The 26,764-nt window shown below is 39.8% G+C and overlaps 1 protein-coding gene across 2 annotated transcripts in view; it reads left to right on the forward strand.

Annotated features, from left to right (window-relative positions):
• The window catches only part of sema5a (sema domain, seven thrombospondin repeats (type 1 and type 1-like), transmembrane domain (TM) and short cytoplasmic domain, (semaphorin) 5A), a 146,949-nt gene that overhangs the window by 14,617 nt on the left and 105,568 nt on the right, over positions 1-26,764 (forward strand). For both annotated transcript variants that reach the window (XR_015775375.1, XM_042510744.2), the window contains exon 2: positions 25,196-25,407. Coding sequence is in view for 1 of the 2 variants with exons in the window: in XM_042510744.2 (XP_042366678.1) it covers positions 25,260-25,407 (148 nt within the window). In the remaining variant the exon portion in view is untranslated. The remainder of the gene's footprint in view (positions 1-25,195; positions 25,408-26,764) is intronic.

Consider the following 26,764-nt stretch of genomic DNA (forward strand, 5'->3'; position numbering starts at 1 on the left):
CATCCTCTACTGCATCTCCTCCATCCTTTGTTCCTCTATTCCTCTCATTATTACCGGCCTCCCACCAGTAATCTACCTCAAGTGACCCTAAACGGCTTTCTCGCCACCTTCCTCTCCAGTCTTTTGCACCTCTCTTCACGTTTTGAAGAGCGGGTCAGTGGCAGTCTGAAAGCCATTACTCCACCATGTTTTGGTCCCAGAAAGCTTTGCAGCAGCCCGGTGCCTGCAAGAATACACCAACAGCAATTAATTCACTCACTTATGTGTGCTTTTTACATGGACATGTGTGTGTGTGTGTGCATATATATATATATATATATATATATATATATATATATATATATATATATATATATATATATGCATTTTTACTTGAACAAAACTAATACATGCAGCAAATATATGCAGGTATCCAGACAAACTCACTGGAGTGTTCAGCCGGAGCATGAATCACAGCACAGTTATAACGTGTCGTCACGCACGTACACACTTAAATTTGTTCTGGCTGTGTCCACCGACTGCACGCAGTGGAACAATGCAAGCCAGTGTGACCATGTGATAATGCACGTTAGGATTTTCTGACAGAAACTAATAACAGGACAGAAAGTGAGAAGAACTCAAAATTTCCATCAGCCTGCTAATATTTCAATACAAGAATAACTTTATTTTGACTTTTTACAATTGGGAATATGGCAGAGATTAAAGTATTATAGGAGGGTAATCACAGAAAGCAGAATATCTGTATTTAATACTTCTAAATTGCTGCTAATCTGCAACTCATGTTGACACAATAAGAGGGATTTTTCTTAGATTCAGATGCATTAAGAAAAAGAAAAACAGGAATTAGGCCTTAAAGATGCAAAAATGTTCAATTATAATGGCTCTAGTCGGGAAATTGTCGCCATATTGTAATCAAATGAGCTTAAGAATAAATGTTTGTCATTTTGTCTAAGATGAAAAAGAGAAGTAAAGTAGTCAAATCCAAATTATCCCAAAACCCTACTGAGAAATCCTCACAGTCAAGCTATTATCCTTCTGTGGAGTTTCTACACAGAGAAGGGTGTTATAGGTAACTATAGGTCACACACCTCCAAAATCTCAACACACAGTGCAGACATACGTGTCAAGCAAGCTGATTAGTTGATCCAACTTTCTGACTTTGTTTTTCTTTTTGCTATTTTGGCATATTGTCCTATGGCATACATTGATTAGTCAGTTAATTGGTATGTCCATATAATGTCAGAAAATGTTAAAAATTCCCATTAGAATTTCAAGGCACCCATTGTTATGTCTTGTAATTCCTTATTTTATTGACCATCAGATGCAAAAGATAGTTAAAAGTAACAGCAGTGAGTCCTCTCACTTTAAGGGATGTGACATAACATGAGATGCTTATCTATAGTCAGCGTATTCCTACATCAGACCGCAGTGGGCAAACATCCAGTTTGTAGAAGCAGACAGGAGAATAGCCATGTTGAAGGGCGCAGAGGCAAAATTAATTTTGGTCACCTAAAAAAGGGCCATCACCAGAGTTCATTGATAAAAACACTAATTTTACCTCACAGAACATGGGACTGGCTGTTAGTGTTTTTGCGTTACTGTATGACTTTGGTGAATCCAAACTAATCCTTTTAAACAGCAGCTCCTGCTGTCTATGAGGTAAAATTATTATTTTTGTCACTGGAGTCTAGTGGTTTTGAAAGAAGCATTGTTAAGTTCCAGTTCAGTTTCCATCTGAAAGATCTGTCTGATGGCAGCTTAAAGCTGTGAAAATATTCTGAATGCAGTGTGTACATAAATTGATGTGGATTTTATTAGCTTGTCTCTTTTTAGGTAGGTAAAATATGTTTTGCTGCCCCCGTCTACAACACTAGATTGCTTAGTTTCCATGGCAGCACTCCTGTTTACTTCTCCAAACTGGGGACATGCCAGACACCATCAACTGTAGGTAATACATTGACTATAGATTACCTTGCTTCAAAGAAATTAGAGATAACACTTTAAAACATCAAAGTCACCAGCAGCTCCTATGTTCAGCAAGGTATAATTATTACTTTTGTCCATGGATTGTGGCAGCTTTGAAGAGAGGATATAACGGCTTTCGTTTCCCATCAGAAAGGGCTGACTGATGGGAAGGATGGAAAGGTAAAACTGGGAAAATATAAATGTTGTGTAAACTTTAAGTGATAATGATTTTTTAATAATAAGTAAAAATAATTAGAAAATACAATTTTGTTGCCGTCCCCATCTAGAGCAGAACATAGCTTAGCTTCTGTTGTGGTATTTATGTCTGTTTTTCCAAACAACCCCACTTCAAAAAAATCTAAATTATTTTCTGTTTAATTACCTTCATGATGCTGGAATCAGAGACTGTTTGGCATTTTGAAATGATTAATCGTTATCCAAATAGTTGCACAGACTATCCAATTAATGGTTTCAGCTCAACAAAACATGCAAACACTTTCCTCGGGGTTTATATACGTTACTGCAAACATGGAAGACACACAAATATCACATTTTATGGCACATACCACGTTCACACATGGAGGAAGAGGCATGTAAATACCAATAAATAGAATCGCATAAGCAGCTGTTCACACTGTTATGATACAACACAAAAATAAATACGAGGAGGCACAGATACAAAATCGTACTCACAGAGGAACAAGTAAACTGATACAAGTGGGTCACGCATACTCACACTAACAAAGAGGTATTTCAGCAGTAAGAGATACATTTGGGTCAGGTAGACAGCTTTGCATACACATATTCTGCAGACACATACTTTAAAATGGTGAAGAAAACACACACACAGGGGCAGGAACATCTGTTTTTGGCCTACAATCAAGCCCAGATGGACCCCAGGGCTGGTGCGTCAACACCAGTAGAGACCACACATTATATCCACCTAGTATTCTTTGGGACTGACTCCTGGGGATTTAGAGCAGTGGAGGGGTATTAACCAGAACCACAACCTGTAATTGTTATCATAATGACACAGGAAGGTATTTCCAAATTAATACATGGGATAGTTTCTGGGAAATAGTGGGTCAGTCGACCAAAATCAAACGAGTTGGCATCTTATGTGGCTGTTCAGTGTTGTAATGTGTGTACGCTGCATGAATATGCATTGCATTTTTTTTTTTTTTTATCTTTGCAGCAATATGAGGCCGAACCTAAACATAGAAAGTGAATTAATATATTGGAGTTAAAAGTGGTGATATTCAGCTTTGATGTTGAGCCATCAAAGGCGTCATGAAACTGGGTTCAGAGGGGCAGCGTTGCACTGTGCTGTATATTTAGCCGTGAGCTTAAATTAGACCTGTCACAGCTATAGACACATGCCATACGGGCTTGTGTGTCTCTTCATCTCGGGGAGGTTGATGCTGTTGCTGCTGATTAGATGGTATTGTTTTTGCTCTTGGGTGGAGTTGTGGCGGCATGTATGTTTTTAAAAAGAAAGACGAAAGAAGGACTGTGTGAGTGTGTGTGTGTGTGTGTGTGTGTGTGTGTGTCTGTCCCTTTTGTGTGCTAATGTGTATGTTCCTGTCAGCTTGCCCTTGCGCGAGCCTTCACTTCAGTGAAGAGAGGGCACAAAGCACCTGGCCCATACCTGCCTAATCAAGTTAGCAGAAGAGCCTGCAGCAATGAAGGCTCGGAGAGTTAATACTGGCCCAAATAGAGACTACAGAGTCTCACTTTTATCCCGGAAACCTTGGAGTTTCCCCCACAAAACTCATTAAACACCAACATGAAGCCTGAAGCCACACACACACACACACACACACACACACACACACACACACACACACACACACACACACACACACACCTCTGCTCTCTTACTGTATACCTGCTGACACACGCATTCTTATAACAATTATAGACCTTGCACCACCCTCCTAGCGAGACGGAGGGCTGAGTTTTTGATAATTCTATCTCTGTAGTTTCTACCCAGACGAAAGAATGTTAAAGATACACTGCATCTGTGATATGTGGCAATTTACAACTTTATACATGCGTTTGATATGTGATTTGTCCCGACAGATATCGTTGCGAGCGCACACTCACGCTCGCTCTTTTTATTGGACTCGCAGACAGACAGACAGGATGTGTTTTCTCACTCTTTGTAGCTTCTAATCCCTGTCGCTCTTTCGGTTTTTCTGAAGGAAGTGATGACACATTATCAAAGTGATTTCTGTTTGTTACATGGCTCATTTGGGTCAATTAGAGGGAACTTGCTTTGTGTTGCCGGTGTTTCGGGGGGCAACAGTGGCACCGTACCCCAAAGACGTGCAATTAGCTGTCTGTGACTGTGACATTCCTCAAATATTCACAAATGTTTGTCGTATGGAGCCTTTAACAGGATGTGTTTGTCGCTACAAGGCAGTTTTGACATGAGCTGAGACGAGCATTGTTGTTTTGAAGACTCCCTGTGTGTGGGTGTGTGTTTGTGGTGTGTATGCAAGTTGTTGTACAACTGTGCAAACGCACTTTATAATATCAGTCACAGTCACTCCTTGGCTTTTCACTGTGACATTATGTTTGCATTCTGCAAAGTAACCACTGTCATAAATGGCTTTAAGGTGCGATGTATAGTATTTAGGGGCATCTGTTGTCAGAAATTGTATATAATATTCATATTTATGTTCTCATTAATCTTTAACCACCTGAAAATAAGAATCGTTTTATTCTTGCTACCTAAGAATGAGCGATTATATCTACATATGGAGCAGATTTGGACATGTTGTTTTAAAAGTAGCCCACAATGGACAAACCAAACTATGTAGTTTTTAGCTACTGGAGGGCTTCAATGGCTGGAGGGCTGCAGATCTGCACTAGGAGAGAATAAGATAGAGCCCTCATATAAAAAAAAAAAAAGTATTTAGCTTCGAGATACCTGTGCAGGCTAGTGAAGCTTCTAGGCAGTGCATAGACTGTATAAATAATGGACATAGCTACCATGACGTTACCCATTGGTTTGTAAACTCACATTCTGAAGCCTCGAGTTTGACATTTTGGCTGTTGTCATCTTGGAGCCAGAAGTGAGCATAACTGGGGAAGACATTGGAGCAGTGGAGGAGCTAAGTTCGTATGCATGCATTACTTTGGGCCTTAACTTAAATGTTAACAGGTAAATAAAAAAAAAGCTCTACAGTTGCCATAAATATTGAAATTAACTATAAAGCATAAAAGATTTTTTTGTAGCAGGCTGTAAACATGTTTATTTCTGCTGTAAAGTTGGGCATTTTAACAAGTGGCCATTTGAGGAACTGCAGTTTATTGCACTTTCACATTGGGCTCATTTTTCAGCCAAGAGGTTGCTGCTCTATTATAATAGACGTGCCCTGCTGTGGGCATGCTTTAACTTTCGTCACCAAAGTCTGTTGTTTATCAGATGTAAAACCAGCCTCTATTTACTGAGCCTGAATCTAATGTTACCTTGTCCATATGGTGTTTCAAAATGACTTTCTAACAACATTACATTGAAACATACAGCTGACTCACTGGTCCTATTGTTGCAGTTTCATCGGAAAGGCTTACTGCTATGTTCACATTAAAATGCATTCATTGTAAAGCACAAGGAAGATTTAGTATCACATTTAGTGTTTATTATGTAAAAATTGCAGAGCCCAAAGCTATATTTAATATGGATCTGTCATGTGTGTTTGATACCTGATCTTCTTCACGTGGTCAGACAATTACCACTTGTGTGCCACAGTGTGTGTATGTGTGCGTGTGTGTGATTATTTATGCCCAGCTGCGACCTAAACTTTGGCTGCTTTACATTCCCCCGCCCCTCTGTCCATCTAATGCGGCATGTTGATGATTTAGCAGCACACCGGCGGAGTGGATTAACGGTGCAGTTCACGCTTTCTGTCTGAAGTTTCATGCTTTTAAAGGAGGGCAGAGTGTCATTGATCAGAGAAAGAGACAGTGTGGAAACATTATAGTGAGACCTGATTAGTAAGGGTGTAGCGTGACGCGCCGGGGGATCAGCATCAATAATGTCACCCGCAGAAAATCTGCCTCAGCCTCAGTTTTCTGTTTCCCTCAGAAGTTTGATGTCTCATCTCCTGTCCTTGTCTATAAAGTGTGGCAGTTTCTAAAATGCAACACCCCCCACCTCCACGCTGTTATGACAGTGTGTCACATAATAGGAACGTTATGGATTCCTGTGTAAATGCTGCAAAGAGAAATTTAAATCTAACACTGAAGTTAATAGTTCACCTTTGGTTTCGTTAACATATGCTGCCATTTTCGATATCACCACGAGCGCCTCCTTATAAGAGGCCAAACCCCTCATTTAACCGCTATGTCTTTCTTGGCACTCTGTCAAAGTGTGCTCTAATTCACTGCTTCTTTTGACCTTCCAATTGGCATTTACAGAGGAAATCTACCTGCACAAAAGGCTTTGTCACAGTGGTTAATGAGCACATAGTGAAGGACAACCTGATCATTAAGCCTTTGGACCTAAGCATGTAGATAATGGCACCCATTGATGTGGGAGAGATAATGGTGGGGGCTATATGTGGTGTGGTTTTATGCTTTCTACCTTACAGTAGCACAGTAGCCGTCAGCTGTATATAAATAGTGAGTTGTGAATATTCATGCTGCACTGGGGAGGGTGGCATTAAGGTTAACAAGTTATTTTTTACCAAAAAAAAATAAAGTAAGAAGAGAAGAAGTGAGCTGACATCATAAGGCAATTTGTAGTCTGCAGAGGTTATTATGAATAAAATGTGTTGACTGATGTTTTGCGGGCTATCATTAGGGACAGCGTTGGAGTGAATTACAGTTACCATCCTCAAGTGAAAAACTTATTACACTGACATCATGCTGCAGCTCTGTAATGATGGACATCTCCCAAATCTATTAATATTTCTTATTGTTGCCCCTGCTCTTCCTCGCTTTCGCGGTTTTACCCCTCAGAGAGTGTGTTGCACGTTGTTGTGCTTCTTCAAAAACAGCCTGGCCTCTCTCATGGGGAAAATACACTGGATCATGCAGAAGGAAATGCAATTACCGCCTCCCAGCAGACTCTTAATCACTGAGCCCTGATGTTAAAAGTTAGCCTCTTTTAATGTGTTGAATTTCAAAGACACAACACAAATCATTTGATTTACTCACTCCCATCTTCACAGGATGTAAATAAGCTTATTAAGCAGCCATTTTTAATGTGGGCATCTCATGACCTCAAGAGTAGCTACTGACTTTATTCAAATAGAATCTCTAAAGATAGACCAGTGAAATGAATATATTTACAGTGGATGTGTTTATTTAAACCTGAAAAAATGTGCTGGTGTAGAAGATCTGGATGGCAGTTTGGTTATCTCTGTGTGCGTGAACCCTGTTCCCCTTTTTGTGCGTCAAATACGACAGCTTGGTCCATGGCTGTCAGTGGCTGATTCTGATGCACCCTTTAGCATCTGTATGAGTTGTTCAAAGTCAATAATGGGCAGGGTGTAGTGGCAGTGGATCAGTCAAATAAGTGATGAACTTTCACCCAAGAGATAGTTGTTTGTGTTTAACATAGTTATCGTCATGTAACATACATTATTTCACACAGTTGTTAACTTAACCTATTGTATCACAAACTGATTTTTTTTTTTTACTTTTAAAAGTAACTTTTTTTCACATAAATTGACAGCAATGGCGAAGCACTTATGACAGTGCATTGTAGTAGTTGCCCAGTTGAAAAGAACCAAGAAATACAAAACATAGAAACTATACAGAAAACATAACAATGGTCAAGTGGTCATATTTCACTCATTACAGTCAAGATTACAAACTCGCCCTCTACATCAGAAACAAAATAAAAATAATAAAGATAAAAAATGGTTAAATAGGATTTTATTCAGGGATAGCTGGGAAGGTAATTTTCTCTGCATGAGCAAAAAGCATTCACATGCAGGTGTCTGATTACATTTTTCATATATTTTTCATAAGTCTTCAAAAACTTAACTTTCGTCCAATGAGTTTGTTGAACAATTTTACATCAAGCAGTTTTGTAATCTAAACCTAAAGTAGTTTTGGTGATGAAACCTAAGTTTCCCCTAAGCCTCCAAAACTGATGCTAAATGGGTGCTTAGAGCGACATAATTTGAAGCGCAGGACGATCAAGCTGCTGTATTTGCAACACATTTGATCCCAAGTCGTTACATGCTGCAGCTTTGTCAGTGTACTTCTGTGTTAACATATTACACTCTACGTATCTTTGTGCATCGTCTGCCGCAAAAAGTGGCTTTTGGTGTCAGGATCTTATGCTAAAGTCACTGCAAAAGTGGCTGTATTTGAGGATTTCAGAATGAGAATAGGCTGGTATTTGATGAGTTGGGAGTAAGAGGTATGTGTGTGTGTTTGTGTGTTAGAATTGCACCTAAATAATACCACTTCCTCGAACACAGCACTTAGAACTAGTTAACTTTAGGGTTTAATGTTGACGCAACATATTCCTGAAGGCACAGTTGTTTGCAATATGTCATATCTGTTACTATGCATAAAGTATGTGCAGTGCATTTAACGTATATGCAGAATCAATATGTTTCAAGTCCAGTACCTCCTAATTGCACAACTGACTAATAAAGCCCTCTTCTGGAGCTCAACTGGGAATCAAATACCCAATTAAAGCCTTTCCCCTTAGGCCCTGCTCTAGTAGAAGTGAGCAAAAAAGAGGAAGTAGAAGAAGAATCACTGAAGTAGTGCATTTCATAGAAGTTTTTTGCCTTAACATAGCCTTAATAGATCCAGAGACATGAGTTGCCTAGGGCTAAGGTGTGTAGGCCGGCTCTGAAAGTGGCTTCAAGTCTCAGGTGTCTATATTTTTGAGAAGGTTCACTGTTAGAGCAGACTAGTCCATTCAGCTCTCGGTGTAACACAATCCTTCAGACTGCTCACGAACACGCATACAGACAGAGGGAGAAAGAGAGAGGCGAGACAGAGGGAGATAGACCTACATCTGTTTGCTTGGTCTAGCAGAGACACGATCACATCGGATGCCTGCAGGCTCTGTCTCCGACTCCGCTGCTCTGTTGTTCCACTTCACCCCCGAGAGACATATTCGGGGGAGATGGAGACTCTGGCAGGCGCACACTTGCACAAACACAAACACACTAAGACCACTTCTGCTGCGTCCTTTCTGGTGATAAAACAGCTGCTGCTAACCAAACCCATCTCTCACTCTCATTAATGCTATAACTTTCCGCTATTGTGCCCGTCTCTGGTGTTAACGGGACAAATTGCCAAGGCCAGGCACTCAACAGACACACACAGACACGCACACATGCACACGCACGGGTAATTAATTGGTTCCAGTGGAGCCAAGAGCTAATTTACTATCCCTCCTGCCACATTGCTTCAGATACAGTAAGACGACTCATCTCGTGGCAGCTTCCTTATGGCTCCCTCCCCATCTGTAGGTCCTTTATGTCTGTAGAAGTATATGTGGGTATGATTTTTTTTTTCTGCCAAAGAGGTGGTTGTTGTTGTTTTTCAGGCATATAATTACTGAGCTGTAGGAGTTGGCAGCCTGTTGGGCTTGTTATCCTGGATGTGTTGATTGTAAGAAACATGTGGAAAGATTGATTATGGTTCACTTCTCCCCGCCTCCCTTTGGGTTTGACCGATTGGAACTTCTGACAGTGATAGGGCAGATTTTTAAAGGAAGATGATACTGCCACGGAGTTCACCAACCTTGTTAGACTTATCCAAGCAACTGATATGGCAATCAACTAGTTTTGTACTTAAAAGAATAAAATATATTGAACAGCACAAAAAAGCAGTCTGCAATAAGTGCATTTAATGTTGTAGCTGACCTAATTTCACCAGTAAGTTTGTTCCTGAAGTGTTATACACATTGAAATGGGGGAAAAAAAGACAAGACGGACAAAATAAACTAAATGAGCATGTTTCCCTGTCGAGGAAGTCCATACAAATTAGATGATTATTGACAGATTAAAGCTTAGCAAAAATCAAGCAAGATACTTTGTAAAATCTTAAAGATTTTTAACTGACTTCAAAAACTAACATTTCTATGAAGCCAAAATCTTATGTCATATTGCCAATATTTAACCATAACAATCCATCGTTCTTTAGCATATCTTATAGTGCATATGTAAAGTCTTAAACCAGCAATAAGTGATTTTTTTGGCCATTTGGGAGCATAAGCTGTTAACACAACACTGACATATTATCACATTTCATGTTGATATTCTGAACTTCTTAATAAACAGCTGGTTATTTACACATTATCATTCATTTAGAGTTGTCTTTCTGGCCTCATAGAGAATATTTCCTTGGCTTTGTTAACAGCCCTGGCATCAAGCGAAAATGTTGCCATTATACATTTCTGCAAACTAGGGATATGTATTTGTTTTATACATATCTTATCAACATTTCTCAAGTGACATAGTTCAAATTACATGAACAGTATATGAGCTGACAGTCATCAGGATGTTGAGGCAAGCGTGGATGGCATGAAACTTTGGTGAGACAGCCTCCAAGCTGCTTTTTTTCTAAATATTCAGGTTGCTGTCATAGAGGAAGAAAGACAGTTGAAAATATTCACATTAAAGAAGCTTGAATTAGAATATTTTGGCTTTGTTTCATAAAAAGTGTTACTCCAACCAATTCATTAATTATTAAATTAGTTACCAATTAATTTAATAGTTGGCAACTCGAACAAACGACACATATCCACTGCTTGCAGAAACGTACATTGCCAACATTTATGCTGGTGTCTGAGTTGCTACCAACTGCCAGGAAAATATCTGTCTCTTAAACCAAATGCTCCACTGTGTTTACTAGGTAGAGGCTAAATTCATCTGTTTGCCATTTACGCTAGGGAGGATAGCATACAGTGGGATTTCAGAGCTTTTTGGCTGAAAACAGCTGCCTGCTATGGTCAAAAATGGTACATTAAGAGTGTTGAGAGCGAAAAACAATGAGTTAAAAGAAGTTAAAAAGCTCCTTTGTCACTATGAGCAACATCTTTCTTACCACACATAGTGATTTGATCCATTTTCAATATAAAAGTATTGATTTCAGCTGCTTTAAAGTAACAGGCATGCATAATAAAAAACTAAAAAGTACAAAATTTAGCCTGCCTCTGGAATGTAGTGGAGAACAGATATAAACCTGACATAATGTTGAAGTTCGGTCCCTGAGTGTGTGTACTTTTAAACCCTCCGTCTCTGCTGTAGAAAATCCAACAGTACATACATTTGAAAGCTTTGTACAGTACAGCTTTAGTAGGCTTTATAGCAAGTATAACTAGAGAGACTGGAGCTCCCCTGCAGTGGATTCCTATCTGAAAGAGATTTCATCCATCATTCCCCAAGTCATATCCTGTCATCGCTAAAGCTGATATGATTGATTATGATATTAATAATTGGATGATTCAAAACTGCAGTATTCTGTACAGAACAAAAAAAAAGCAGTCTCCACTCACTGATCCCACATTCTCCGCTGAATGAGAGGAATTTACCCTTGGATGACTGTAATTTTCTTTTCATTTGGAGTCTGGTTAGCATCAAGGTAGTATTTCATTCATCTGTGGAGCGCGTCTGTGCCCTTTCGAAAGGATAGATCAATGAGCTGGTCCTGTATTTAGTAGTCACCCTTGATATTGGCAGAGCAGTGAGTGCAATCGCTTTGCTTCTTCACCTCAGAGGTGCAGAGGGCAGGTGTGTTTGTGTGAATGGCAAGTCAGTTTTAGACTCGCGCCTGTGCACAGCTGAAGACTGTGATCGTGCAATTTTGCACCCAGTGAGACAGTCGGCTACCCGTTAGCCAAGCATGTAATTAAAGCTTTAAAAATGTCACCATTCCTCAGTGGTGGGCTTTATGCCCCTCATCGCTGCAGTCTCCAGTGAGTGTATATGTGCTGCTACGAGTTTAGTGTTTGTATTTCCTGCATGTGTGGCACGTTATTTTGCTGTGAGTCTTGAAGTGTTGTGGCCATCCTCGCACCGCTGCCTTGATCAGGCATCAGATGACACTGCTCCACTCGTGTGGATCGACCCTGCTAATACACCACACGGAGTACAAAGGCTTTGAAGTGCAAGAAATCTTTTATGCTGATGCATTACCCTGGCAGTTAAATGTTGAGAAAATGACAGAAATTTTTTCAAACATCCATGAGGGGACTGTTTTGATCATCTCCAGAGTGAAAAAGAACCTGATCCTGTGCTTGCAAATCAGTTTAGGGTTTTGGGGTCTGTGTAAATCTTCAGTGCTAGTTGTTAAGTCAAAGTCATCGATGACATTGGAACAGAAAAAGCACCCCGAAACCTTGTAGAAGTGAGCTTGTAGCAGCCTAACACTTGCTTTCCTGTCAGAGAGGTAACTTTGTAGTACCTTGCTGAGGTTGTCATGGAAATATCAACTCTCAGTGAGATGTCGTTTTGGGACAGGGGTGACAAACTCTTGGTTTCTTCTCTGAGATTTAAACCACTGAAGAGCTGCGAGGTTGTTGTGAGAATTTGCTCCTTGTGAACAGTGCTTTCTTGTCACTGAGAGCAGCTCAGACAGTAGCCTGAGGGTCTGGGCTGAGCCGCTGTCTCAACAGCCGATCGGTGCCTGGGTCGACCACAGGATTTTTTTTGAAGTTGACACTGTGCTATGTAGACATCTCTCAGCAGCAGTGGCAGCAGCACCCTGGCCATAGAGGTAGAGAGAGGGCTGGGATAATGTTAATGAAAGGTGAAAGGCAGATTGTGTGCTGTTCTATCACTATGAAGCTGATTTTTTTTCTGCTGTCTCTGCTGCATGTGGCCGTGTTTAATTTCTGATGATTATACACTCATGAAAAAAAGAGCTTTGAATATTATATGCTATTTCTGCTAGTAGATAACCCAAATCTTACACACTGGACCTTTAGAAGAATAAAAACAAAAGGTTACTTTTGGCTGAACAAATGCTTTATCATAATTAAAACTTGAGACCATTTTTTGAAAATGTAAGTATGTGTGAAAAGTCTGACAGGCATTCGGGGAGGAAAGGAGATGTGCACATGCAGGTGACATTCTCCATTTGGATGCATTTTTTTTCCAATACTGTAAAGAAGCAAATGTACACTGTATTATCACTGTCAGTTTTCATACCATAGCCATAAAAGCAGTGTGCCACCGAGACTTTACTGTATGCTAAATACAGTATAAAGCTACAGCCAGCAGCAGGCTAACTTAGCTTAGCAGAGAGACTAAAAATGAACATTAATTGACATATGTTGTTTTGTTTCATTAGCATAAAGACTGAAGTGTAAAAACCAACAAATCAGTGTTTTTCAGGGTGGTGTGATATGTCAAACTATTTCCATCAAAATGCAGCTGCCAGGCAAACAGCGGTAACACAATAAATTTACCAGTCCCGACCAAGGATGTACTCCTGCATATAACACTCTTTAGAGCAGCGATTTGTCGTTTTTACACTTGGGTTTTTGTATTAATGAGATAAATGAGATGTAATATGTTGATTGGTGAGCTTAAAAGGTGCTGGTAGGCAGATTTTGTCACCTTTGGATGAACCACACAAGCCATACCCCCCCGTTTCCTGTCTGTGTGCTTATATATATTAGCTGGCAGCTAATGATAGCTTAATATTTAGTGTACAGACATGAAAGTGCAAACAATACTCTCAGCTAAGTCTTGGCAAGAAAACGAAGGCATATATTTCCCAAAATGTCAAACTTTTCCTTTAAGAATAAGGCACAGTATTTAAAAGAAATGAATACAAATGAAAAGATTACACAGTGTATCTATTTTCATTGTACCCTTGTCAAAAGTCAAAAAAAGAAACCAGCCAACCTTAGAAATGATTAATTCTCTGCAATTAGGAAGTTGGCTGTGTAGGGAGCAAGTCCTGACTCTGCCTTACCTTGACCTAAATGTAGAAGTGAACCATTTTTAAAGCCTTGCTCTGTATTATAAAGGGCAATCCTGCCTGGAGTTCTGTAATGGTTTTAAGTCAAGGGTCAAATTAAAGTACATCCAGCAAGACACAGGCCACGTCATGTTGGTAATCTGTGTGTAGTGTAGTGGCGTGTGAGAGCTTTCACACGGATGTTTCTTCTTTTCAGGCATGATGTCACTTTTTTTGCCACATATTGCATGTTGTTTAAGCCTTTCTTCATCTGGAGATGTGTTGTGTAGAAACACTCACGCAGACCGCATTCAGGCACGTGGTAGTGCATCAGCATGAGTGCTAGAGGGTAAGCCGGTTGAGTAAAAATAACAGCAGGATTTGGGAAGCTCTGGAGAGTTAGGGTGGGACTCGGATGAAATTGCTGGGTGTGTTTTTGAGCAAGACAGTGGAGAGTCAGTGCATGTGTGTGTTTCTGTGGCTCTGTGTGTGTGTGTGTGTGTGTGTGTGTGTGTGTGTGTGTATGAGTGAGTGAGTGAGTGATGAACGTCCCAGATTTAACTGGACCAAAGCTATGGTTGTGGTCAGGGGAGTCATCAGGGCTGGTTAAAAAAAAAAGAAAGAAGCCTTTTCACCTCAGTACTGTATGCACAGACTTTGGTATTTTCAAGATTCATTGTGTTTTTCAGTATGTACAAAAAAAATAAAAAAATATGAAAGGTTGTGGTGTTTACAACCATTACTCAGGGGCAGAGGCGGGTGACATTTTCTTAAATTGACCCGCAAGCACTATTTACTGTAAAAGTTTCAGCAGAAGTTTTGCGGAACAACAAACTGAACAAAGTTGAGTACCTGCGATGTTTCAGTCCAGCACCAAAGAAGCTCTCCTCTGCCCCTGCTGCCGCACCCCCAGCGCCTGTGTTTCATCAGCTGTATAACTTCCCTCCATATGCTGCGAGCAGAAAATACACAGCTCTGTTTTCCCAATCTTCTACAGCAATCGCAAACCAACAACAGATTTGAATCTCAGAGCGTCATTCCAACAGGCGGAAAGTGATCCAGCATTTGTTCGATTTAATGTTTACTCCGATATAGAGCTGTCTGTGAAACATACTGGACTCGGAGTCAGATTATGTGCAGGCAAAAATATAGCATTATGGCACAGAAATATGCATCATTGAAGAGGGATTTTTTAAAGACTGCGAAAACCTTTCTTGGTGAAAGAGTATTCTCTTGGCTTTAAAAGTAGTGAAATTAGAAATGCCCATACTTTTTGCACCAGGAAATATCAGCTGCAATGATTCTGTTGCTATTGTGCATATTCTGCTAACTGTCCTGCACTCACATAACAAAGGGAATTAACTTGCTTTTGGTTAAAGTATTACTTTACCCACAAAATGATCATTTGTATGTCGATTACTAACAACAGGTTGAGTTGAAATCGGGAAGAAAACTTTGTTTTTCTTGTGTGACTCCACAGTGAACAGAGAATCCAAAATCAAAGACGATTGTTGATGAATGGGAGTAAAAGGGTTCCGTATTTAACAAGAGCAAAACTATCCATTCACAAACTCTCACACAGCTCATGCAGTATAAGCCACGTCTCATTTACCCGGTCGTATGCTGAGAACTTCCTAAAACGTTGCTTTTTAGACCACACACGCTTGTCTAGACATGCTACTTATATATTTTGAATCATAATCAAAAATGCATGTGTTACTGAGTGGATGTCTGCGTAAATGGACTTGGATTTTGTGTGAGAGTTTATAAATGGATGTTTTGATGTAGTTTTGCTGTTGTTAAATGCGGCATGCTAAAAAAAACAAAACATTTCTTCATGAATTAATTGTAACACGAGGGGAAGAATTGACATACAAATTGACATTTTGTTGGTGAAGTTTTTCTTTAATTAAAGCGTCCGGCCCACTAGCTTTTTAACTGCCTGCGGGACTTGATATTACCAACCAATCACATAAATATTGTGCCAGTCAAATTCAGCCTGAATAAAAATTTACATACCCTGGAGAGCACTTTTATAGGGGGCACTGTGACTGCACAAAAATAATAAAACTTTAATTTCTTCTTTTTTGACCAAAGGAGTGCAAAGTAAAAACAGATAGCAAGGATATACCATTATAATTTTAAAGCAAAACATTATTTAAACTTCAGTTTGAATTGAAAATTAATTCATAGAACCAGAAGAAAACATGGCAGCATGAAAATATATAAGAATGATTACTGATGATAATAATAACAAAAAGAAAAATAATACAAGCTTCATAGTTTTATACAAAGACTGCAGCAAAATAATGTAGTTCAGAAAGCTTTAGAATGCGGAAAACAAAAAAAAAATGGATGAGCAAACAGTCACTAAGTAAGGTCTGTGACAGCAGCAAAGTAGCATATATAATACATAATAACATGCTCATGCTCAATGCAGAGAAATGTCAGCAGTAGGAGGAAGCTGGAGTGTGAAATGCATTCTGGGCTGGAGGGAAAACTGAAAGAGCTCTTTACTCACCACTGTGTGTGTGTGTGTGTGTGTGTATGTGTGTGTGTGTGTGTGTATCTGTGTGTTGTGTGTCTGTCTGACAGAGAAAGAGAGAGACACAGAAAGAATGTGAAAGACTGAAGACGACAAGCAGCACATGTGCACATTTGATTTGCGCATCAAAAGCCATACTGTGAACCGCAGATAAGCTTTTGAAACAAACAAGCCATCTGATCCTTTTCAATCTCACTCTTGGAGAGACACAAACATTTCGCTTCGTGCGGAATTAACCTGCCCCCCGATCCGGGGGTCGTGAAGCGGAAAGGACCCTGCTGTGCAGCAATGAGCCTTTGATGGCGATAGCATCACACTGTCATTCTCTCTGTCATCCTCTGCTGAGCCTGTGAGACACCCGGTGGACTGAGGTGGACTGAAAGCATAAATAGTGAAGGAAAAGGTCAATGGCGGGTAGAGACAGAAAGGGGTAGGGGATGGATAACGGTGGAGGAAATCCGAGAGGTGGCTGTGGAAAGAAAATCCTCATGACAACCTGAGGAGAAGAAAAGTCAGTCAGTCGGCCACTCGGCCTGTCAATCATGTTGTGTTTTACGCAGCAGTCATTCACTCATTCAGGCATCTCATCAGTCTCTCTGTCAGTCACCTAGTTCCTTATTTTGTCAGACTGTCTGTCATTCAGTTCAACATCCTGACTGTCACACGGTCATCTAGTTTGTCGGTCAGTTGTTCATTCGGCCACACAATCAGCAAGTTGGGAAGTCGTGCTCAGACTTCATAGTAATCATTTTAATCTTTCATCAATCAGAAACTTAGTTCAGCCACAGACTAATCACTCAGTCTCTGCTGTCCTTTTCCAACACACAGGCAGCAAAGCAACGAGCAAACATCTCTGTCATTTCTGTGTGTGCTTTGGTCTAAAGCATAAGATGCCAAAATCACAGATACCAATTGGCAGACAGAGACTCAGAACAACAAACAAAAACTGGCAATAACCCATCTGATAGACAGAGTGATAAACAGGCAAACACCCAGTCAATCGCATCCAAACACACACACACACACACACACATATAAGCGCTCTGCCTGACAAACATACAGCTTTATGAAGCAGCCCTGCAGTGTCTTTGTGTGTTGTGGTCTAAAGCAAAGTCTGGGTTGATTTTACTGGTGTCTGGCCGGAGAGAGAGAAGTGAGCATCTATCAGCACTGTGTTATGACCTCGAACTCACACTCCCCTGACTGTGTTTGGACAGATGGATCATCACTGCACCACTCACATTTGACAAACGTGCTTGAATGTGAGCCTGTATGCGTGTGCATGTATCTGTGCATGTATGTGTCAGCGTGATGGGTACAAAGCCGGCGTTTATTTGGGAGCGTATTCATTATGTATAGTGTAATTCAACCATCATGAAGTCCCCCTCAGACAAAATCAATACTGCTGTTAATATGATCCTCTCTCCACTCGTTACTGCAGGAAGACTTCAATTGATTAGTTAGCTGACACCTCAGCTCCCACAATGCAAAGATGCAGAGACTTGTGTGTGTGTGCGTGCGCTTGCGTGTGTGTGTGTGTGTGATACTGTCTATACGCAGCTGAATGTGCCGTTATATAACTTTCCAAAACTAAGAAGCAAACAGCTATTGACTGTCTGAGCATATCCATTATTCTGCTTGATACCTTTTACAGCAAGTAGACTTTGCATCTGCATTATTCTTCTTCTGCTTTTTGGGAGGTTGATATTTAATATGTTGTCTGTAATTGCAGGTTTTTAGGGGATATTAGATTATGAAAATTGAACAAACCTGATATTTCAGTGGTTAATATTTAAATGAATAAGACGAGTCTCAAATATTCTTGCATGTGAGGAGTTACACGACGAGGATGTTGATGAACATGACAGAGTTGCACAGATCATTAGAGAAGCGGTGTAATTAATTTTGACCATTAAGACTAACTCAATGCATCACTGGATCACTTGAAGAGGGGGAAAGGGAGAAATGCTTTGAGATTTCGGATATTCTCATTAATAAGTTATGTTCATCATTAGGAGATGAAAGATGTTTAGTCTTTGTTTTGAACTCTAAAGTTGAAAAAGTTTTTAAAAATTCAACCATTTTACCTGTTAGTGGAAGGTAGTGATTACAGTAATTATTTTTGTTTAAAATCCAAAAGATTTCAAAGATGTAATAATGTTTTGTAGGTCTTGTCTTTAAGGCAATGTATATTTATGTTGTAAAGTCAGTGATCAACTAAAGGGAGCAGACAAAACCTCAGACATCACCCTCATAAAGTCAAGATAGCCAAAAACATGTAGGTAACAAAACATATTGATGAAGGACTTGACTTTGTTCTAACAACCTATTGTTACTCCCATGTCACCAAATACCAACACTATATCACACCCCTCAGTGTCTGATGGCAATACACAAGGCTCCCTGTAGCGTCTGTATGTGACGCACTTCGCTTGTAAACCCATCTGTGGCAACACCGGACACTCAGAGCAACTGATGTAGTATAAAGAACAAGAAAGTCAACAAAAGGAGTAGTACAGGGTGTATGGATGGATCAAACAAACACAGGACTATGACCTAGGAGAATGCTGTTTGTCTCCTGTCTAAAAACATAAGTCATCAATGAGCTATTTGAACTACATAAGTCAAGTGATTATGCAGTGGAGGATAACTTACCTTAAAACCATACTTAAGTAAAAGAACAGTGTATTACCAGAAAATGATTTTTGAAAAAGTCGCCTATTAGAATATTACCTCAGTAAAAGTCTTAAAATATCTGTTATTTGCTTCACTTAAAAATCAAAAGTATTTTTATGATATTAAATGTACTTGAGTTTTGAAATTGAAAGTAAAAGTATATGACGCTAAAAAAGATGTATGTTTCTTCGTAACATACACCACCTTAAGAATGGCAAGTAAATTACACTTGAAGAAAAACAAGGTCCTCGTCACAACTTGCACAACTTTCACAGCAAAATCCAGTTTTTCCCTTCCCTCTCATTCCTTCATTCACCCATATGTCCCCTCCTTCCTTCCTAATTACTTCCCTATTTTGAAGTAAGTAACTAAATGGCTTAGGAGAAATGTAGTGGAGTAAAAGTGAAAGATTACAGAAATAGAAAAACTCATGTAGCGTACACAAGTACTGTAACTAAGTATAAATAACTTTGTTAAATTACACCACTGTGATTATGTATCAGTTTAGTTACTTAAGAAACATACTTTAAAAAAAAATCAAACCATGTTTATTTTTCCTGAACCTTACAAAGTAGGCCTGGTTTCTAAACCCAAGTTTATTTTGAAAAGACACTGTCCAGTAACAAGTGGAAGCTGTTCATTTCATCTGAAAGTTACGCTTTAGGGGTAACTATAGCTTCATAGTTTGAAGCATATAGGGCCACTGACCAAGTGAGTGATAACTTGTTGGTCTGCACCTCACTGTCTGTGTGCTCTCACAATTTAAAAAAGAACATAAGAGCTTAACACTGACATTTTGCCAGGAATATTGTACTTTACTGTTATTATCAGTTCTGTACATGCATTTCAAATGGCAACACAGCTTACACCATGTTATTTATTTTTGTACGTGTGGTTCGTGCTCCCTGTGCTAAGTGCCTTGAATGCAACGGTGTGTTATTCATCACCAGGTCCCAGGGTGATTTCTGTGTGTGCATGTGTGTTTGCTGTGAATGCACTGGTACTGTAGGTGTGTTTTTGTGTGTCCATATTTGCAGAGGTGTGAAACAGAGACAGAGAAAGAGGTAGGAGTGGGAGCAGGAAGAGGTGGTGGAGGAGGCTTGTACTAATGCCCTGGAGATGATTTAGAGTTTAGACCACCGAACAGCTCAGAAAGCTCCTCCAGTTTTCTCCCACAGGACCAGTCGGTGGCTTGTGGTGAGCTAAAGAGAAAATACGATGCACCAGAGATCACTTCAGGGGGATGAAACAACAGTTCAAATGGTTTGGTTTTAAATCAAGTCACAGCTGTTTGTCTGGGCTCTGTTACTTAAAAGGCATGATGCAAATGCATGTGTGGGCATAAATCAGATTATCTGTGGGTCTTGAAAGTGGTGCTTTTTTTTATTTTTTATTTGTGGCTTATAAATATTTACAGTATCTTAGATTTTAGTTCTTAATTGTTTCTCCATATAATTTCAGGTTTTCATTAGTTCATGAAAATACAGAGATGGAAGTATTTGGAGATTTGTTAAATCCAGATGGTGAAAGGGAGGCAAAATCTATGAGGACCCACTATGATCTTAAATATGCAAATTTTTTTGTGTGTATTCATTCAGTGGCTAAATCAAAGATACCCTGTGAAGTTTTTGGCCACTAGTGGTGCTATGGAGCAATTTCTTTCTGATTGAGGCCTCACTAGGTATTACAAATTGTATAAAAAAAATGGACATAGCCACTGTGATATCACCCACTGGTTTGTAGACTCTTGTTTTAAAGTCTCAAAATTGGGAATTTGGCCACCACCATGTTGGATTTTTAGAGGGTGGTGGAGCTCACTGAAACGCTAGCTGCTAGTATGGTTGGTGCATTTACAGCGATGGTTTGCAAGTTCACTCAAAGTGGCAGTGCCCTTAATTATAAGTAAGTTTAGGCACAGTTGTCATGGGGGGTAGCTGTAGAGACGCAATCAGTTTTTTGTATCACATTGTAAACATGTTTATTCATGCTGTAAAGTTGGACATTTTAACATAGGAGTTTGTGGAGACTGACTCTGTTTTGAAGCCAGCTTCAAGTGGCCATTTGAGGAACTGCAGTTCCTGGCACTTCAACGTTGGGTTAATTTTTCAATCCTGACAGTTGCAGCTTGGGTTTCACACACTATTGCAATTGTTAACTTTTGCTTCCAGCAATAGCATTAATAGTGGGACGTAATTTCTGCGACACGCATGAGGTGCCACTAGTTGCCATGCAATTGTTAGCTGTCTACAAATTGTCATCCCTAACCTTGCGCTTTTTAGGGGATGCAGCTTGCTGCAGTCTCCTAGTAAACTATTGTATGAGATGTAAGGTACTGAAATGGACTGTGAATAATTAAAATATAATGCATGCATTTTATGTCATGTTCTGGGGTCGCCATTAGCCTGCGGGCTTCACTTTAAGCAACAATGTTTTAACATATTCAAAATTTTGCTTTGCTAGTGTTTTATACATAGGGAAATATATTTTTAACACATTTGTTTGACCTCAAGGCTGCACACAATGTGCTTTGGTGGTGCTTTTGTTTTTTTTTTTACTTGAAATCTCCACAGGGCAGCTTTAATATTAATTACAACTACAACGGAAAGGTTTAAAAACACGCTGTGACTCAGTAAAACAACAAGAAAGAGATGGAGAAACTGATATTGAGAAGGAAAGGTTGCTTGTTGTTTAAATAGCATTACAAATTGTGCATATATATGAGATGGTGTAAGTGTGTTTACAGATCATGCGCGCACACATGCATTTTGTGTGTGCAGACATGACAGGAGGTCATGTGCAGGGCTGTTGCAGAGGGAGTGAGGTCAACAAAGAGCACACAGTTCAGTGACTCCTACTTCTGTCATCCAGCCCTCTGCATATATCTCTGTGTGAGCGTGTGTGTGTGTGTGTACGTGTGTACGTGTGTGTGTGTACGTGTGTGTGAGGACAGACACATATGCACAATACTGCAGCCTTTTCTGACTATACATACACTCGCACACAACTATAAAAACATGAATAATCTAATTTCCTATGTCTGGTTCCCCTCTGTGCCCAGCATATTATGAAATATTTTCCCTAAGTGAATGCAGACATAAAAGTTTATACAACTGAATTAAAAATGACAAGAGGAACGTACCAGCTAGAGACTACCTGGGGAAAATGACTTGCCGGCTTTCAGCTGCAACAGGTAAAATGGCTTTTTGGTGAGGGGAAAAAAAAGTCAGACTGTCAAGAAAACTAGCAGACAAAGAAAAGTGACATGTAAAACGACAGGTTGACTAAAGGAAAGCTGCACAGGAGCACAGAAGCTGATGTGTGAACCGTCAAGACGAAAGGGAAAAAGAACAGAGAGAGAGGAAACTGGCACTGGCTGTCACTTGCTTTCCCCACTGTGGATGACAGGTGTTTTACATTACTCTGTGGGTGAAGGCAAACCACATATCCCCGCTGCCTGTACATTTATACACTGGACTTTGAATGAATTCCATATAGGCCCCAAGGTCAGGGAGCCTATTCATGCACACTGACGGCAGAGTAAACTTTCCATTCAAGGAGAAAATGAAATAAAACCACCACACTCACAGCATTAGGGTTTTTCATTTGAAAGTAGAGAGGTGCCTTCTGTTCTACCCCAGAGCCGCTCAAAGCTTTCCAGCACTGAGGGGGATTCATACTTCAGAGAGAGGTGGAGAGTGGTTTGTCTGAGGAGAGCAAATGCTCACACCTTTTTCTTTCTTTGCTCTTTTCAGTCTTTTTTCCAGCTTGCAGATTTTTTCAATATTTCGCTTCCTTCCCACAACAAACACAGTATTAATAGTTTTTGCTTATTTGCAACCCTCCATCCACACTAAATCAACTGCCATGGAGGCAGGATTGTTCTGTTCTTGCTCTACAAAGCCCCATTTATTTCCACCGACTGGACAACAGATGAAAAGCCTATTTCACATGCAATAAAATAATAAGAATGCTCCACAGGTTTCGCCTGCACAACACATTTTCGGTTTTGAAAAGTTAAGCTTGCACTTTACAGCTGAGATCCCCAGTATCTTTCCTCACTCCGCCACACACACTGCTCAAAATGTGGTGTACAGTCAGCGAGGCTTATTCTTCTGTTTCGCACAGCATGAATCATTCTCCGTAATAGCATCACATAAATGATTAAAAAGTAATGATGTAGATGGTCTAGACCGCTCATCAATTCACCCCCACAAAGAAAAGAAATCATGAACAATTGAGTTGTGAAAACGGCTTTGTTGTTCTTGCAGCGAATGACTTTTCGGGGAAGCATGAATCTGCAGTAAGCATTATATAATAGTCACATCCAGTTATTGGTGGGCTTAGTTGTGAATAAAAACTTATCAGATTTACAGCAGCTATAGGGTTTAATTGACCCACAAGGAGTGCTGTGCAGTGCAACTCCATATACGTATATCAGTCACATATATGCACAAACAAATAGACTCTTAATTAGGAAAAACACATTCACACATACACATAGCGCACACTGAACGACTGCTGCCCACCATTATTTCATACAGACAGTAAAGTTCCTCTGCCAGCCCTGTCCTCAAGAAATTCAGTATATGATTAATTTGAAAAAGCAAATACGCTTTGAGGGAAACTTTATGCCTGAAGAATTAAGTTTTTTATTATATAGTGAGACAAAAACGCCACCGGCAAGTCAGAAAAATGTTAACACTGAATGTGTCAGCAAAATGTTCAGTAAAAACATAATTCAGTTGTTTTTCACTCCAATCGGCAATCTTACAATACAGCATCCAGTTGCAGTGACTACAGCATTATTTTCTAATTCCGTAGGTCTGTTAAAATTTAAAAGAAATTGCAGTCTTTCCCTAACGTTAGCCAAAGTGGTTTTCTTCATAAACCAAATCTCCTTTTTACACAGAGATTTTGCATTTGGGCTGCAATGAAGTCCCTTCATTATGCCGCTTTGCATTTTTACACAGAACCAAACAGTGGCGTCATCATTCTGCCCCTGTGTGTGATTTGAAACAACATGCAAGAGTAACGGAAGCACAAGTAGCTTAAAGTTGAATACAACAGTGACTGCCTCTAGTGTGACAACTGCATGGGCAGCGCTTTCTTAACAGTTACAATGGCATAACTTGGCAATAACAATAATTTTTTCGTAACAAGCTCCCGGACCTATTGTTTTCCCAATTTGTGGACATTTTTGGCTGCTGGTCTAACAGCTAACACCATGTAATACATACAGTATCAAAATGAAAATTAGCTGCAGGGAGATTATTAGATTTTATCCAAAAAATGTCCAGAGAAAAATATATTCCCAATTTTTTAAATTATTTATTCAAAATTATACACATTAAAAAATATCTTTTTTTACTTTTGTTTTTACTTCATTTCAGATATTTTAGTTGTGATGTTTTGCAAATTTCTTGCTAACTTTTGGGCCATGTCTTGTTAATTTGCTTATTGCCTTCTTGCGGTTCTTTCGGAAAAAAAATCAAGCCACTTTGCTCAGGTTTCAAAGGTTTAAAGGAACTTGAGCTAGAAGTCTGCACGGGAACCCGAGATTCTGGTGTCAAGGTCTTGCACTTTGTCACTCCCCATCCTCCCCAACCACCTCTTTGTGGCACATTAATGTGGCATTTTGTTACTGGAAAGAAACAATTTCTCTAAACATGTAAAACACAAGTAATTTATAGGAGATAGTGTTGCCTCTGCAGTAGGAGCAAAGACATGCAGAAAGGGCTCTTAATTTCAGATATTCGAAGACACACAAACACCCACATTAGGTGTTTGAGATAATGCAATGCAGAGCCATGTCTGATTCATGCACTTGGTGTCAGAGGTGAGAGTTGTGAGGTCTTGTGGGGCTCACAGTCTGCTGTTGCTCTGCAAAACTCCTAACACTTTTTTCCCCAATCTGTCACACTCTCTCTTCTTTGCACCTCTCTTCCTTGATTTTTTTGTAAGGATTTATTTTTGTTGCTTTTCATCTCCCGGAGTGAGCCCTTGGTGATTATAGCGAGGTGCTGTACTGTATCGAGCGTTTCAGCGCTTTGATTAAAACTAATGTGACATAAGTCTTTGTTTGAACCCAAATCTGTCTCTTTCTCTTCCTTTCAGGTGTGTCTCTCCAATGCTCTTGGCCCCTGAGGCCTGAGGAGAAGTGAGCGAAGCGCAGGCCCCCATGGGACGCCCTGTCACCCAGCATGCACTGCTGCTGCTGCAGTGCATGCTGGTCCTGCGGCCCGGAGGTGTGGCCAGTAGGAGAGGGCCGGTGCTGCTGCCTGAATCGCCCTGTCACAAGACGGAGCACCCGCTCATCCCACATTCAGGTAAGAAACACTCACAAAAATGCACATGCACCATGGTGACATTGTCAGTTCGACTCATTAGGTTCTTAATTTCCCTCCATAATTATGTGAACTTTTCTGTGTGCAGTATGTAATTACTTTATATGCTTTCTCTCTACATATCTCCATTCCTTTGCTCTAAACTTAATAACATTGCTTCCTCTATTGACATCTCCTTCCCTGCATTCATTTTTCACAAGGTTAGATTTGTGGACCATATACGGACACTTACTGGACCGTTTCATCAGGACATTTTACTGTTGCTAGGAGACATAAACATTCTTGGACACATGCGGTCAGCTCTTAGTTGTAAGAAAATTGATGACAACGAGAAGAAAAAGTACACAAATGCAATACCTTGATGATTTTATTGAGTATCTAATTAGCAATTAGCGGTTTGTCCGATGGTTTTATGTCACTTCCCCCTGCCAAAAACTGCAAACAAGATATTGACTGAAATGTTTATATTGCATGCTGATATCTAAAATGAAAATGAAGTGTTATTAGTTTATTTTATTTTTTTTTTTTAATTTAGAGTCACTCCTTAGAAAGGACTGTCATCACATTTGCTACTCATAAATAACACACACACACACACACACACACACACACACACACACACACACACACACACATTGTGGTAAAATCTGCTAGAACCTGTCTGAACACAATTAATGTAAACCTTTGATTGCAATAATGTAAACATGTGGCTGTTGAATATGTCTAATAGGTAAATCTAGGCTCTGTTTGATCTAAGTTTTGGTCTTTTGGTTACACGCAAAGGGAGTTTTGGGTCACAAAGTGACTTTTGAAAATGCCTTCTAATGAGTAGTTTTTTCCAAAACTCTGGTTCCTTTGTATCTGTGTGGGTGTGTAAAAAAGGAGCATTTGGGAAACAATGATGTCTCCTCAAATTGTGTATGCAAATTGCTGCTTTGTGTGATGAGCCTGCGCCAGAGAAAACAACGAAAATAGCAGACTGCTCTACGTTTTATTAGCACTGCTATGTCTAAAAACTACTTTACTTCTTAACTCTGTATTGCTGCACCACGTTAAGAACCAACATCTACTGCGCCTGATGTTATTTGGATCGCCTCAGCTTCCTTGGTTTAAAGTCCATCAGAAACGATACTTTTGGGTCAGGCTGGCAAAGAAATATAAACTCACTTCGAATGCCCAGAATTTTTGTCTGGTATTTGACGTATCCTTGAAGTAGACTTTGTTGCAATCTACTGACCTCAGTTTTGCATTCCAGTGTGGACAACAGAAATATTTTTCAAAATTAAGTTTATGTCTGTTGATTTTTTTTTTTTTAATGGAGGGGAAAAGCATCCATATT

This window comes from Plectropomus leopardus, chromosome 21, assembly GCF_026936395.1.
Source record: "Plectropomus leopardus strain MGB_pleo_1.0 chromosome 21, ASM2693639v1, whole genome shotgun sequence".
In the NCBI taxonomy this organism is placed as follows: Eukaryota; Metazoa; Chordata; class Actinopteri; order Perciformes; family Serranidae; genus Plectropomus; species Plectropomus leopardus.